Source organism: Peromyscus californicus, unplaced genomic scaffold (assembly GCF_007827085.1).
Source record: "Peromyscus californicus insignis strain IS unplaced genomic scaffold, ASM782708v3 Scaffold_12__1_contigs__length_115047231, whole genome shotgun sequence".
NCBI lineage: Eukaryota > Metazoa > Chordata > Mammalia > Rodentia > Cricetidae > Peromyscus > Peromyscus californicus.
Window position 1 is genome coordinate 92538521 of NW_026294413.1, and position 14559 is coordinate 92553079.

At 38.8% G+C, this 14559-nt stretch overlaps 1 protein-coding gene across 3 annotated transcripts in view; it reads left to right on the plus strand.

The window, feature by feature from the left end:
- The window catches only part of Parg (poly(ADP-ribose) glycohydrolase), a 109265-nt gene that overhangs the window by 78650 nt on the left and 16056 nt on the right, over window positions 1–14559 (plus strand). For all 3 annotated transcript variants that reach the window (XM_052733881.1, XM_052733882.1, XM_052733884.1), the window contains 2 exons: window positions 4982–5060; window positions 8240–8348. In XM_052733881.1, coding sequence (XP_052589841.1) covers window positions 4982–5060; window positions 8240–8348 — 188 coding nt within the window. The remainder of the gene's footprint in view (window positions 1–4981; window positions 5061–8239; window positions 8349–14559) is intronic.

The following is a 14559-nucleotide window of genomic DNA, read 5'->3' on the forward strand; positions in this document are numbered from 1 at the left end:
GTCTTCATGGCTCTTTCCACTGTTCACTTTTATATTTCCATCACTGCTCATTAATAAATTTGAATTTGAAATACATTAAAAGAACTCATTTTCCAAAAGACAGTAATATAAGACTTGCTTGCTTAGAAAACTCAAGGTTCAGTTTAGAGTGGAAGGAAGCATTTATTTCCAAAGTGCCCTAAACCTCTGTAAAAGAAGGCTGATAGTGGCCTTACTTGGGAGAGAAACATAGCAATTGCTATTTTATAGTCTTCAACCATTTCAGTTTTTTTTGTTTTTTTTGTTTTTTTTTTTTTTTTGGTTTTTTTTTTGGTTTTTCGAGACAGGGTTTCTCTGTGTAGCTTTGCGCCTTTCCTGGAACTCACTTGGTAGCCCAGGCTGGCCTCGAACTCACAGAGATCCGCCTGGCTCTGCCTCCCGAGTGCTGGGATTAAAGGCGTGCACCACCACCGCCCGGCCCATTTCAGTTTTAAAAGACAAAACAGGTGTTTGCATAATTAAGAGATGAAAGTAGACAGGGGTTGTTATTGTTGTTGTTTTTTTTTTTTTTTTTTTTTTTTTTTTTTTTTTTTTTTTTAACAGGAAAAGTGAGATTTATCTACTCCTAAGCAGAAAACATAAACAAGAGTGTTCCTGGCTGGCTCTCAGTTTCCTTTTGGCAATAGACTAGAGCAGGGTTGATGCCTAGACAAGAGTCAGTTTTGTTTCCTCTACTGCTCTGCAAAATTCAATTCGTTGACACGGTTTTGAAGGAGTTTGAGTTTGTCTTACTTGGTTTTCTAATTGATCCCATGAGGTAAAACAGTAAGCACTATTAATAATCCTGAATTTCAGATATGTTGGTTAGCCAAGGTCACATGACCAGGGAAGTGTCTCCTGGGATCCCATGTTTCCTAATGTCACTGGTGTTTTTTCACCATACCATGCTCTTTGAAGATGTGGTTTTCTGTTCTGAGACATGGTCTCAGGTGTCATACAGGCTGCTCTCAAAGTCCCAGCAATGTCCTTGCCTCTGCCTCCTGAGCTGCTGTGCCTGGCTGCAAATGTGACCGTCTAAGAGTCCATTATGTAGTCCCTGGAGAGTATTTCTGACTTACTGATGTAACTTCAGTTAATCCTATTCCTTTTGTTCTGCTTGTTATACTTATTATATATACATGCTCTGTGGACATTGTACACACAAGAACATCATCGAGCTGTACTCACAGGTCCAAGAAGACTGCATAAGAAATAGCAAGGACGTTATAAAGTTGTTTTCTTGGTTTGTAGCATAAAAAACATTCAAAGTGAATTTATGGGAATTAAGATAGAAATTACTTTAAAATTATTTTAAGAGGCAGTTTGCTAAACAATAAATTGGAAAACATAGTATTTAACCTTTATTATAGGAAATTATAAGTCATACACCAAAAATATAATATTTTTCATAATTTTGCATAAATATGTCTTTTTACATGCATATAATGTATTTGGAAGAAACTTCAAATTTATGATCCTCGTGCCTCAGCTTCCTAAGTTAGGATTATAGGTGTGTGTCACCATACCCAGCTTTCCATACTCTGTCAAGATTTACCAGCTTACCTTTTTTCTTCTCCATTTTCTTTTCCTCAAACATTTAAGAGTGTGTTGGAGGCATTAATCCCTTTTACTCCTAAATATTTCATCATATATTTCCTAAAGATTAGTGAATCACCGTCATGATTTTGGGTGTGGTGGCTCTGTGCTTTATACTAAGCAGCATCCACTGCTCCATGTGAGCCCCACTGGCTTTTATCTTACTGTTAATTTACTTTTGGACTGTTTACTCTTTGGATCCTTCCTCCTTTTTTTCTTGTTTGTTTGTTTTCAGAAAGAGTCTCATTCTGTAGTCTAGGTAGCCTCATACTTGTGGTGATCCTCCAGCTTCCACATGAGACACTAATACCAGGCTTGTTTTTAAGTTTATTATGGGTTTATGTTAGCTCAGCTCAGCCACAGCCCCTATGTATTCAGTTAGACACTGAATTTATGTGTTGCTGTAACAATAATTTATAGATGTGATTAAAAGTCCACAGTAGTTAACACCTAAGAAGGGAGATTGTTTACCTTAATCTGTGAGGGTTTAGTTCGGTCAGTTAAAAGACAGTCTTCACAGAAGGAATCCTCCTGTGGACAGCTGCTGCCCATGTCTAAGAGTCCCAACCTTCTTGTTAAACTTGTTTATTAGCCCCCATAGTCGTGTGAGCCAAATCTTTGCAGTAAATCTCTCCATGTATGAATCTTATTCCTTCTGGTCCTGTGGTTGGCCTATGACTGATATGCACCTATTGTGAGTAAACGTGCTATGAGCATTCTTCTGAGCAATTTTTATTTAAGATAAATTCGTTTTTTATTTCATGTGTTTGGATGTTTCACCCGCCTCTATGTCTCTCTACCACTTGTATGCCTGGTGCCTGCAGAGGCCAGGAGAGGGCACTGATGCCCTAGAACTGGAGTTACAGATGTTGTGAGATGCCATGTGGGTGTTAGGAGTCGATTTTGAGTCCTCGGGAAGACAGCCAGTGCTCTTAACCAGTGAGACATCTTTCTGGCCCCTTCCGTAAAGTTTTTGTTGGCACACTTTTTTTGCTTTCTATTAGATAAGTACCTACAAATGACATTTCCATATCAAACTGTTCATGTTTAATTTTATAAGATATTGCCAAACTATTTTTCAGAATTACTGTGCCATGTTGTTTCACCAGAAGTATAAGAGAGTTCTACTTTATTTCCTTGTCAGCCCTTAGTGTGGCCTTTTTGTTGTTTTGTTGATTCGTTGTGAATCTTTTTGTTTGTTTGGGTTGTTGTTATTGTTTGAGACAGGGCCTCACCATGTAACTCTGGCTGGCTTGGAACTCGTACAGATCCACCTGCCTGGGACTCCCAAGTACAGGGATTAAAAAATATGTGCCACCACATGTAGCCCTTATTGTGGACATTTTTATTTTAGCCATACATTGAGATTTATTACAGTATCTCACTGTGGTTTGACTGTGATCACTAGTGATTGATAATGTTAAACACTTTCATATGACTGTTAGCCAACTATGTATCTCATATGATTGTCAGCCAACGGTGTATTTCCGATAGGCGTGTATTCATGATTTCTGTCCATTTCTGTGAGTTCAATTGTGTTTTTTCACTCATTTCATGTTACTTTGCTGAGCTGGGGTCTAAACACGGGGCCTTACACATGCTGGAAAGGGCTCTGTCACAAACCTCTACTTCCTCAGCCCCTATTTGTTTTTGTTATTGATGTTTGAGACATCGTCACACATTCTGAATACAGGTCCTTTGTCAGATATTGTCATGTGAGCCTGGTTTTCCCAAAGGTGTTTTACTGACAATAACTATTGAATTTTGATCTGATATAGTTTTTGTTTCATTTATAAGTTTTGTGGTCACTGCTTTTTTTATCCAGTTAAAGAAATCTTTGGCTAAATACAATAAAACTGTTCTCCTGTGTAAGTTTGTTTTTTGTTTTGAGTTTGTTTTTTGAGACAGGGGTCTCTCATGTTGCCCAGTTTGAACTTCTGATGTTCTAGCCACCACCTTCCAAGTGCTGAGATTAGGAATGTCCTCTCCTATTTTCCTCTGGAAATTCTATAGTTTTATGTTTATGCTTATCCTCTGTCTCAATGTTTATTCATAACATAACATAACAAAGCAGTCCAGTCTGTATTTTTATATGAAAATCTATGTGTTCCAACAGTATTAGGGGAAACTATCATTTCCTGGATGCCCTTATTATAGCTCCCTTATTAACAGTCAGTTGGCCTATGGCCTCTACTTTGTTTCATAGCTCTTTCCCATGTCTATTTTTAAGCCCAAATCCAGTTAACTGTTAATTAAGATAGTTGAGCACTCCAGGTTTTTTTTTTTGTTTGTTTTGTTTTATTTTGCTGTTTTTCCTTTTCTTCTTTGCTGGCCATGAAGTCATGGCACAACCACACCCAGTTTAATTACTATTTTTTAAACATGTGCTGCTTTACCTGTAGCCGCAGCTACTTAAGAGGCTGATTTGTAAGGATCACTTGACCCCAGGAGTTTAAGTTCAGTCTGAGCAACATGGCAATACCCTGGGTCAGGAACGGAGTGTTGAGAGAGAAAAGGCTGTTTGGAATTGGGATGGTTGTTAGCATTGAGGTGAATATATAGATCAAGAATTAGCCTTGTGACAATATTGAATTTTCTACTTCAAAGGAATACTCTATTTCTCTGTCTATTTGGGTCTTTTTTTTTTTTTTTCTCTTTTGGTTTTGTACATCTGTTACTAAGTTTGCTCAGGGATAATTTATTTTTTTTTGTCACTATGTTTAATGGATGTTTGGTGGTTTTTTCATTGTTTGCTGCTGGTATATGTGTATATATATATATATATATATATATATATATATATATATATATATATAGAGAGAGAGAGAGAGAGAGAGAGAGAGAGAGAGAGAGAGAGAGATCTTTACTCTTAGTTATGAGTTTTTCTTAACCTCTTCCCACTCTCAGCAGTTCTTTGGGATTCACTGTATAAACAATGATGACATTTGCAAGACAGTTTTACATTTTATTTTATCTTTATGTTATTTTGTGTTGGAGTCAAGCCCAGGGCGCTGTTCATGCTCTACCATGGAGCTACTTCCCCATCTCTGCTTATATTTTTCCATTCTCTATGTCTTTTCTTTCTTTTCTTGTGTTGTTGCACTGGTAGCAGCAGGGATTAAGGGTGGTGGGCAGATAGACCTACCTTACCCTTCAGGTACAGTGCTGATTAGAAATAATAAGAATGATGCCCTCCAGCTGGTCTACACAGTGAGTCCCAGGACAGCCAGGGCTATGTAGAGAGACCCTGTCTCAAAACAACAAAAAGAAGAACAAGGATGGTACTCTGTCCTTATTGAGCACCTTAGGTAGAGTGCTTTCCCCATGGAGTCTGAAGTAAATGATATTAATAGACTGTTTGTTTCAGGTACTGAGCAGTACAGTGAATATACAGGCTATGCTGAAACGTACCGTTGGGCCCGGAGCCATGAAGATGGGAGTGAAAAGTGAGTGTTTCCGATTTTAGTATTGTGTGGCTGAAACTAAAGGATGTGCTTGACTCTGGTGTACTCTGCCTCTTCCAGAAATTTATTATTTTTTTCATTTAAAATATTTTTTAAAGACTTATTTATTTATTATGTATACAGTGTTCTGCCTGCATGCCTACAGGCCAGAAGAGGGCACCAGATCTCATTACAGATGCTTGTGAGCCACCATGTGGTTGCTGGGAATTGAACTCAGGACCTCTGGAAGAATAGCCAGTGCTCTTAACCATTGAGCCATCTCTCCAGCCCTCATCTAAAATATTTTTTATACAGTATACTTTGATCATATTCTTTTTCTTTCTACCTACCCAGCTTCATGTTTGGGAGCGCTCTATCTCTCTCTCTCTCTCTCTCTCTCTCTCTCTCTCTCTCTCTCTCTCGCTCTCGCTCTCGCTCTCGCTCTCGCTCTCTCGCTCTCTCAACATAAAGCCCACAAAAACAACAACAAAAACTCATGAAGTCCATTTCTGTTTGCTCCTACTGTGCATAGGGCTATAGGCTGATATACCCAGTAACACTCCATTGAAGAAAACTGATTTTCCCAGCAGGCATAAGTTGCAAAGAGCTTCCTGATTAGGGTTAGGACTTTGTGTCCACCTCCCCTTCTCACTGCTGGGGTTTTGTCTAGTTTGACTTTGTGCAATCTTATACATGTTGTAACAGTCTCTTTGAGTTCATATGTATATCTGTCCTTTTGTGTCTAGAAAACACTTTTTCCTTGGAGTCATTCACTTCTGGCTCTTACAATTTTTCCATCTCCTTTTCCATATAGATCCCTAAGACTTGAGAGGGGTTTGATGAAGACATCCCATTTGGGATTGAGTGTTCCAAAGTCTCTTATTCACTGCAGGTTGTCCAGTTGGGAGTTTCTATGTTAATTAACATCCACTGAAAAAAGCGCCTTTTCTGATAAGGGTTGAGAAAGCACTGATCTATGGGTATAGTAATATGTCATTAAGAGTAATTTTATTGTTTTATTCCTTTAGCAGAATAATAATAGTAGGTTTTTCCCTTAGTTCCTGTGACATATCTAGTCTCAGGTTCTTGGCCACTTTTGCAGTGTCAAGTATAGATTCCATCTCATGGAGTGGGCCTTAAATCCAATCAGAAAGTGATTTGTGCTGCCGTTGTACCAGTATATATCTTACAGGCAGGTTGCTGCCTCCGGTAGTGTGCAGAGTACCTTCCAGCACTATGATCGCTAGTCAGTAAGGGTGAAGCTCCTAGTTGGGCACCAGCTCGATTTCTCCGTGTTCCATGACATAAGTAAGTGTTGTCTTCAGGAATAGGGCCTTACCATCCGGTTGTGGAGAATGATCTATATATAGCCTCAGCAGTAGCCTGTAGTGATTGGCGGGGGTAGTCTATGGGACCCCTGTGGCCAACACCTCAACAACCTCTGACCCATATCTGGCACTGGAGGTTTTACTTGGTGGCATAAGTTGTCTAGGTGAAGCATTTTCTCTCCATTATGTGGTGACTACATTTAAATTATTTTTAAATTCAATATCACAGATTTTTTTTGGAAGGCAAAACACCATTGCCAGGCCTGACACACCAAAAAAGAAGACTAAAAATTCAAGTTTGAGGCAAAAACCGTCAGGGCATAGTTCTGCAGCTTTGTCTCTAAGCTATAGAGATTAACTTCCAAGTCCAAATTTAGAATGATTTCTAATTAGAGTTTAGAGCCTTTGGCTATCTTACTTAGCTATCCTTAAATGTTCCATGTTATCAGACGTGGGGGGATGTATGTTGGGACAGTTTGCTGATGCCACATACTAGTTGACGCAGAGCCTGCAGTGGATATTGCTGCTGCTGTCCCCTGTCCTCTTGAAATAACGTTATATGTTAGCATCTTTGCTTACTCACGGAATGATCTAGAAACCTTACTGTGCCAGGTGGGGCAGAAGTCACTTTGTGTTCACTTTTAATGAAAAAGCGTTCTGGCCAAAGGAGGCAGCTGTATCTATGCCACAGTCTTACTGTTTGTGATGTCAAGTCCAGCCTATGCTTTCTTTTCATTTTATAGAGTATATTGTTCTTGTTTGGGTTCTCTTGATGTGGTTAAAAAAAACATGACCAAACCAATTTGGGGAAGGAAGGGTTTATTTAGTTGGCTTACAGTTTATAGTCCATCATCAAAGAAAGCGAAGGCTAAGACTTGAGGCAGGAACCTAGAGGCAGGAGCAAAAGTAGCTAAAAGACCATTGAACGATCCTGCTTACTGGCTTATCTTCCTTATGCAACTCAAGACACCTGCCCAGGAATGACACTGCCTACAGTGTACTGGATCCTTACATATCAAATAGCAATTAAGAAAATGTCCCACAGACATGCCCACCAACCAGTCCAGTGGGGGACGGTCCCTCTTCCCCAGGTGTGTGGAGTTGACCACTGACGCTAACTCTGATACATATGCCTGTAATGAAACAGGTGTCTGTGTGGATCCCCATAATTACCCACAGACTAGCTTTGAGGGGTTTTTTAATCTTTAGTATAAAAACTTAGTTGGCTACCGATACACGCAAGCAAGATGGAATTTTTGGGGTTTCCAAACTCATCACCTCGAGTAGTCCTTCATTTCTGTGAGCAGTGTATCTTGTCTGCTTTCGTGTCTGGATCATTTTAAAGATAGCTTTTGTAACTGACAGTTGCAGAGTAGGTATGAAGTTGGACTGAATGGTACATATTTTTTATACATTTGACTTCTCAGGATTATTTCCTGTGCAGTATGAGGCAATGATATATACCAGTGATTTAGTACCGATCTCTGAAAACAAAAGCAGAGGAAATACCACGTCTGTGGTATCATAGGAAAACAAAGACCAATATTCGTTTTGTTTACTCCCCAATCCTTTAACCCCTGAGGCTCCCTGTGAATGATGTACTTGTTTACAGTGTGTCATCTCATGTTGTCTCTTGACTTGTCGTTTACCACTCAACAGTCTGCAGTCTGCATACCTCTGAATCTAAAACTGTAATGGCTTCCTGCCCTCCTGTTTGCCTGGGACCTGTGCTTATGGTTGGTTTGTTTTTAATATCATAACACTGCCAAAATGTCAACAGCATGACTCGTGCAAGATTCTTATTTGAAGGATTCTACCTGTTCCTTATCCTGCTTCCCTTCCTGCCCCTCACAGGGATGATTGGCAGCGACGCTGCACGGAAATCGTTGCCATTGATGCACTTCACTTCCGACGCTACCTCGATCAGTTTGTGCCTGAGAAAATGAGACGTGAGCTTAACAAGGCCAGTAACCTTATTTCTGAGTTCATCTGGCAGCTGTCATCTATTTACTGCCATTTTATTAATGCTGAAATTAATGCTTTCTGGTAATTCTTACAGTGTCAGTACATCTGCTCATGGCTCTTCTGATTTAATGGTTCTGTCAGCTTGTACAAGATGTACTTTCCATTTCGTAATTGTTTGATTACTGGCCAGTGTTGCCAGATAGACTATTGCTTGATGTTAAACCCCACACACGCATTTATCTCCTCAGGTACTTTTAGTGGCTTCAGAACATTATCATTGTGAAACTATATAGAAAGGAATGAGCTATGTATGGAGTTGTTTTTGTTTTTTTGTTTTGGATCTGTCACATGATATTTTCTCTATAAGGTGTACAGATATCAGGATCAAAACATATTTTAAAACGTCACAAATTATGTGCCAGTCTTAAACTGTAAACGTGTTATTTATTGATTTAGTCGTCTGACGTATTTATGATTGAAACTGTGATAGTCTATGATGTTGTATTCTGTCTAATCATTTTCTTTTGTTACTTCAGAAATAAAAAAGGAGCTATACCTCTTGTTTGTTCAAATCCTCACTACTGTGTGCTATAATGAATATATTCTCTCGTGAAATAGAGTGTTAATTCTATTCTGTGCATTTGGAGCCTAAGCAAAGCAACTAAGATGTTCTTTAGTTCCTCAGATTACTCTCTAACCAAGAAAATTAACTCTGTTCTGCAAACCATTGTGTATTCCTGCCAGTGTAGGATTTGGTTAGGATATTATTTATTAAGGTGACAAGTTTTGTGGTTTAGCCTGGCTACCTCTGCAGGAACCTACAAAGAAACTCGACAGTGACATCAGCCTGGTTAGAGACAAGCCACAGTGGCTTTTCCAGCCATTGACGTTAAGGAGGCATTTGGAATAGAATTTGAGGCCATTTGGGCAGCTCATTCATTGATAAACTTATTTTCTATTATATAACTTATGAGGTTGTTTGAATGTTTAGTGTTCTTAAATGAATCTCATAAAGAGTTTCAACAATATGCTGTCAGCAGAGTTGAACCAGTCTAGCAGACAGGTTTTGAAATTCGATTAAAGCAGTTCCTCAGCAAAGCTGTGTGTTAACAGTTCTTCCACACTGCTCACTCCTGACACTACAGGTCAGGCTGCTACTAAGGAGTCTATTTCATAAGTAGTTGTTTACACTTTAAATGCTCTGGGCTGGTATGTAGCTTAATGGCTACATCCCTAGTGCTCAAAAAAAAAAAAAAATCACATAGATATAACTTGTTTTCACTGTTCTTAATTCTCACCTTGAAGCAATTGCCTTCAAGTCCAAGATGTTTTCTGACAGAGTGTATCAAGATTTATCTTGAGACTTTCATCGGGTGTTCTTTACATAAGTATGTCTATGGGACTTTGTTATATGGTTTTTGAAACTGAAAGATGTTTAAGTAAGTGTTTTGGAAGAAATATGTGAAAAAAAGTAAAATGTGCTTAGTCATAATTTGCTCCCCAGGACCCATGTGATGGAAAGAGAAAATCAACTCCTATAAATTATCCTCCACCTTCCATATGCACTGCATGGCACTCGTGTACGCGCGCGCACACACACACACACACACACACACACACACACACACACACACACACAGAGGAATAAATGTCATTTTTACAAAGAAATTAATCCACAGTTATGATATTTTAATGCCATCCTTGGGCACTAACAAATCTCTAGAATTCCTTATGGTTAGTTGATGCTCTTTACATGTATTTATATCACTAACCTTCAGTTTATTGTCCCCAAAGACATCAGAAATGTTATAGATATAAAGTATATATATGTGTATATGTAAATGTATATGTGTGTGTTTATTAGTATATATAGAAAAATAGGCTGGTGACACATATCCCCAACACTGAAAACATTTATCTATAAAACAGTGGTTCTTAACCTTCCTAACGCTGTGACCCTTTAATACACTCCCTCATGTTGTGGTGACCCCCCCAACCATAAAATTATTTTGTTGTTACTTCATAACTGTAATTTTGCTACTGTTAGGAATCATAATGTAAATATCTGATATGTAGGATATCTAATGTGTGACCCCTAACTGGGTTGTGACCCAGAGGTTGAGAACTGCTTCTATAGAATATAGAGTACTTATAAGATGCACTGTATATACAGAGAGTGAATCTTGAAAGAACCTGGCAACAGGGGAGTTTCTTTTCATTCTGGTCAGTCACGTTTGCCTTATGGAAGGATCTCAAAAGAATTTTTCAGAGAACTTGGTAATGATTAGGCATAAATTAAATATTTTAGAAATTATTTAAGTGCATTATCTCAGAACATTAAAATAACACTTCCTAGATGTTTTTAAATACTAAATAAAGCCTAGTTAGGCCAGCACCAGGTAGAGCAGACTGCGGATGAAACAGATGTGCTGTCTTTTGTTGAATACAGTGACCCAGTTTTGTATTTGTTTTCCACCTGCCAATAGCGACATCACTATGCAGTTAAGTCTTACTTTTGACTTACAAAAGACTCTTTTTAGTCAACTGCAAGTAGAATTGTTTTTCGATTAATATAACTAACGGTAGTAAAGGTAATGAAATGATTACTTATTGTGTACTCGGCATTCCACGTAGCACTTTCAAAGCCGTCTAGTTCTTCCTCTTCTTGAGACATGTATTGCTATGCCACACAGGCTGTCCTTGAACTCCCAGGCTCAAGTGGCCTTCCATCTTACTGGACATACAAGACTGCATGGTCCGATTTAATCCTAACCACTCCAAAAGACAAGTGATGCTGTTCCCACCTCTAGTTAGAGATGGACGGAGTCTTGGGACATGAGTAATTTGTTCCATGCCCAAGGCTGGCCAGTGACCAAGCCAGGGTTCAAATCCATGTCCTTCTGACTTCTGCTTCCTTTTGTTTTCTCTCTCCCCTCTTCCCTCTCTTCCTCTGCCTCCCCTACTTCTTTTTCTTTGTCTCTTGGTGCTAGGGAGAACACGGGACTTTGCATGTGCTAGGCATGAATCCTGTCACTGACCCAGACTTCAAGCCCCCAGATCACATTTTTTTAATGTAAATTTTTTCCCATAAAGAAATTAGTTGCTAGGTCTGACCCGCTCTACTGTTCACCGTATTTAGTCTTAATGACTTCGAGTCTTCCCTGCCTTGCTGCCCTACAAGTATGTGCCACAGTCACCCCTTTCTTGTTCTCAGAAACTTTGGCTGTGTCAATGTATTTGGTGAATCTTCCCAGTGTTCCCTTTCGGTCTGATTTATTTTTAAAGAAAATTTAAGGTTGTCTCCCAACATATTTATTAAATTCCCACAAGACAAGAAAAATAGTGCAGATTTAATACAGCTGATCGACATGTAAACCAATATTGAGAAAGCACCTGGTTCAGGGCCTGTCATGTGGGAAGCCAATTGATAAATGTGTGTTCCTCCCCCCCCCCCCTTTTGAGACAGGGTTTTATTATAACTCAGACTGGCCTTGAACTCATAATTCTTCTGCCTTTGCCTTCTGAGTGCTGGGATTACAGGCTTGTGTCACCATACCAGGGTTAGATGCATGTTCTTTTCGTTTATTGCTATGTTCACAAAATTTGTTATTTCAGCAAAGAATTGTTTTCTAACTCTTGCTGAAAAAGAAAAAAAGCAACAAATAATTTTGTTAAATGCCGTTGTCATCTTATTTTTAAAAAACCATTTTGTTACATTTTTATTAATTCCTTTGCATGTGTGGTAGGACAGGTGTGCCACAGTGCACTTGCAGAGGTTACAGGACAGCTGACAAGAGTCATTTCTCCTCTCACCATCTGGGTTCCAGGGTCTGAGCTCAGAGTGTCAGCCTTGGTAGCAAGCACCTTAACTCACTGAGCTACCTCACCAGCCCAACATCTTAATCTTATCTAATACAGGGACCAGGGAGGTGACTCTGTGGGCAGAGTGCTTACTGCACGAGGTCTGAGTTTAGATCCCCAGTTCCTACATAAAACCTATAGAAAAACTGTGTGCCTATAACCCTAGCAGTGAGAAGGCAGAGACAAGTGGATTCCTGGTGGTCACTGGCGAGCCATTCCAGCTAAAACAGCAAGCTCTACAGTCAGTGAGACACCCTGTCTCAAAAAATAAGATGCACCAATAGAGGAATTCACCAGCAGCACCTCAGGCCTCCACACACAGACTCTCACACATACATACACACACTAAAAAAACAACAGAAGAAAACAAACTGTGGGCTTCCTAAAGTAAATTCTATTCCTTATTAATCACACTTATCTATTAAACAGATTTGTGAATTTTGGCACAAGTATCAAGAATCACATCAAAGAGAAGTACAAGTTGGAGGAAATAATGTATTTCGTTATGTTTTATAAACTTGTGTTTAGAGCAAACATGTTAGATCGTATTAGTGATAACTTGCTTAAATTTTTGCATCCGTTATGGAAGGTAGACTGGGAGAATAGAGCATCTTTTAGATGAAGCATCAAAGCCTGCAACCATAATGCATTGTGTACGTCTTTGCTCTCGCATCCTGTTTGCCACTAGGCATTGCTGAGGGGATGACAACTGGAATAGAAATCCTCTAGAAGAGGTCACTCCATGCAGGCTCCATCTGTCCTGTTAGACCTACATCAGGACCTGCCGGAAGAGCTGGTCTGTAAAAAGCATGAATCAGTCTTACTCTGTCCAACTGGTACTGGGAAGGTATTTTTAATTCTGGGAGAGATCAGCTGGTTGACATTTTAGACACTGGTGTTGGAAAGATTTGTGACTCCAGCTTGTAAAAGTGTCAGGTGTCTCTGCAAGGGAAGAATGAGATGCCAGTGAAATGCTGTATTTGTCCTCTTAGACTTGTTTAGGTGAGGTTACATTATGAATACATTTCCTGGAGCCTTCTGGGATAGAAATTGAACCAAGTTGATTGCTGTTTCCTATTTTATTGATTTTTGTTAGGATCTGTATTTGGAGTGGGGTTATTACTAAATCAAAGCCTAATAACAAACCAATTGGTGCTTTCTGCTGATATTTCTAAGAAGTTCAATATCTATCTGATCATTTATAATCTCAAAGTGTATGCCACATTCTTTTTCTGGAGTCTTAGTTCAAATATATCATGTCTAGGAAGTTTTCCTTTGACGTTCATAGTACATAGAACCAGAAAATCATGAAGATATCCAATCTATTTTTTTTTTATTTTAAAAATAAGAAAACTGAACTCAATTGACTTCTTTCATTTTACTCATTTAAAAAATACCAGAAACTGGACTGGTAAGATATCTCAAGAGGTAAAGATACTTGCTACCAATCACAATAGCCTGAGTTGGATCCCTACTGGTTTTCTGCAGTTGTCCCCTGGACTCCACAGGCATTCCTTGATGCTCACTGGCATGGCCACACAGACAGAAGAAATAAGAAATAGGATAAATTGTGTGCTAATATATAGTTATTTCAAATACAAAGCCATCCATGATTCTCCCTTTCAAACAGTTGTTTTTGTAGGTCTTTACACATCAAATGTAGTCATATAAATGTACCCAAAAATTACCTATAATCTCATATTTTGTCATCTGTTTCATCTGACTGTATTGGAATCTCTCATGTTTCTGTATCATCATGACAAAATGTTTATAATCGTTTGGGTTGATGAGCTCTGGTTTAATGACTGTCCTGGTTGTAAATAGTTTACTGATTCTCAGTCTGTTCTGTGATGTGTAAGATACGAACCAATGTCTTTCTACAGTGGGTACTTAGGGGTTTACCAAATGTTTTGTGACAGCATAGGATGATTTTAAGGCTCTTTATAGTATAACTTTATTCTCGTTTGCAAAAAATTAAAAGACTTTTTAAGAAACCACAGAATATGGAAAACCTCTGTATCAACTGTTGACTAGTTTAGATTAAACTAGTATGATAGGTTGACTTCATATGAATAGACAGTTCTCCAGGAACAATAATTATAAATCTGGGGGAAGTATATGTTTAAATGAGAGTGAAACATCATTGAAATGTATCTACTTGAAAGTGTCACTAGTGACCTTGAAGTCAGAGTGCGTGTGTGTCTATATGTACGTGTTTGTGCCAGAGTACTCTGGCCAGCTCTGTTCTGGAAACGACCTGCTTTCTTTCATTTCTTTTTCACTTTTCTTTGTTTCCTGCTTATATCTCGGTCTTCACTTTCCTGTTCAGTCTCTAGGTTTTCATTCTA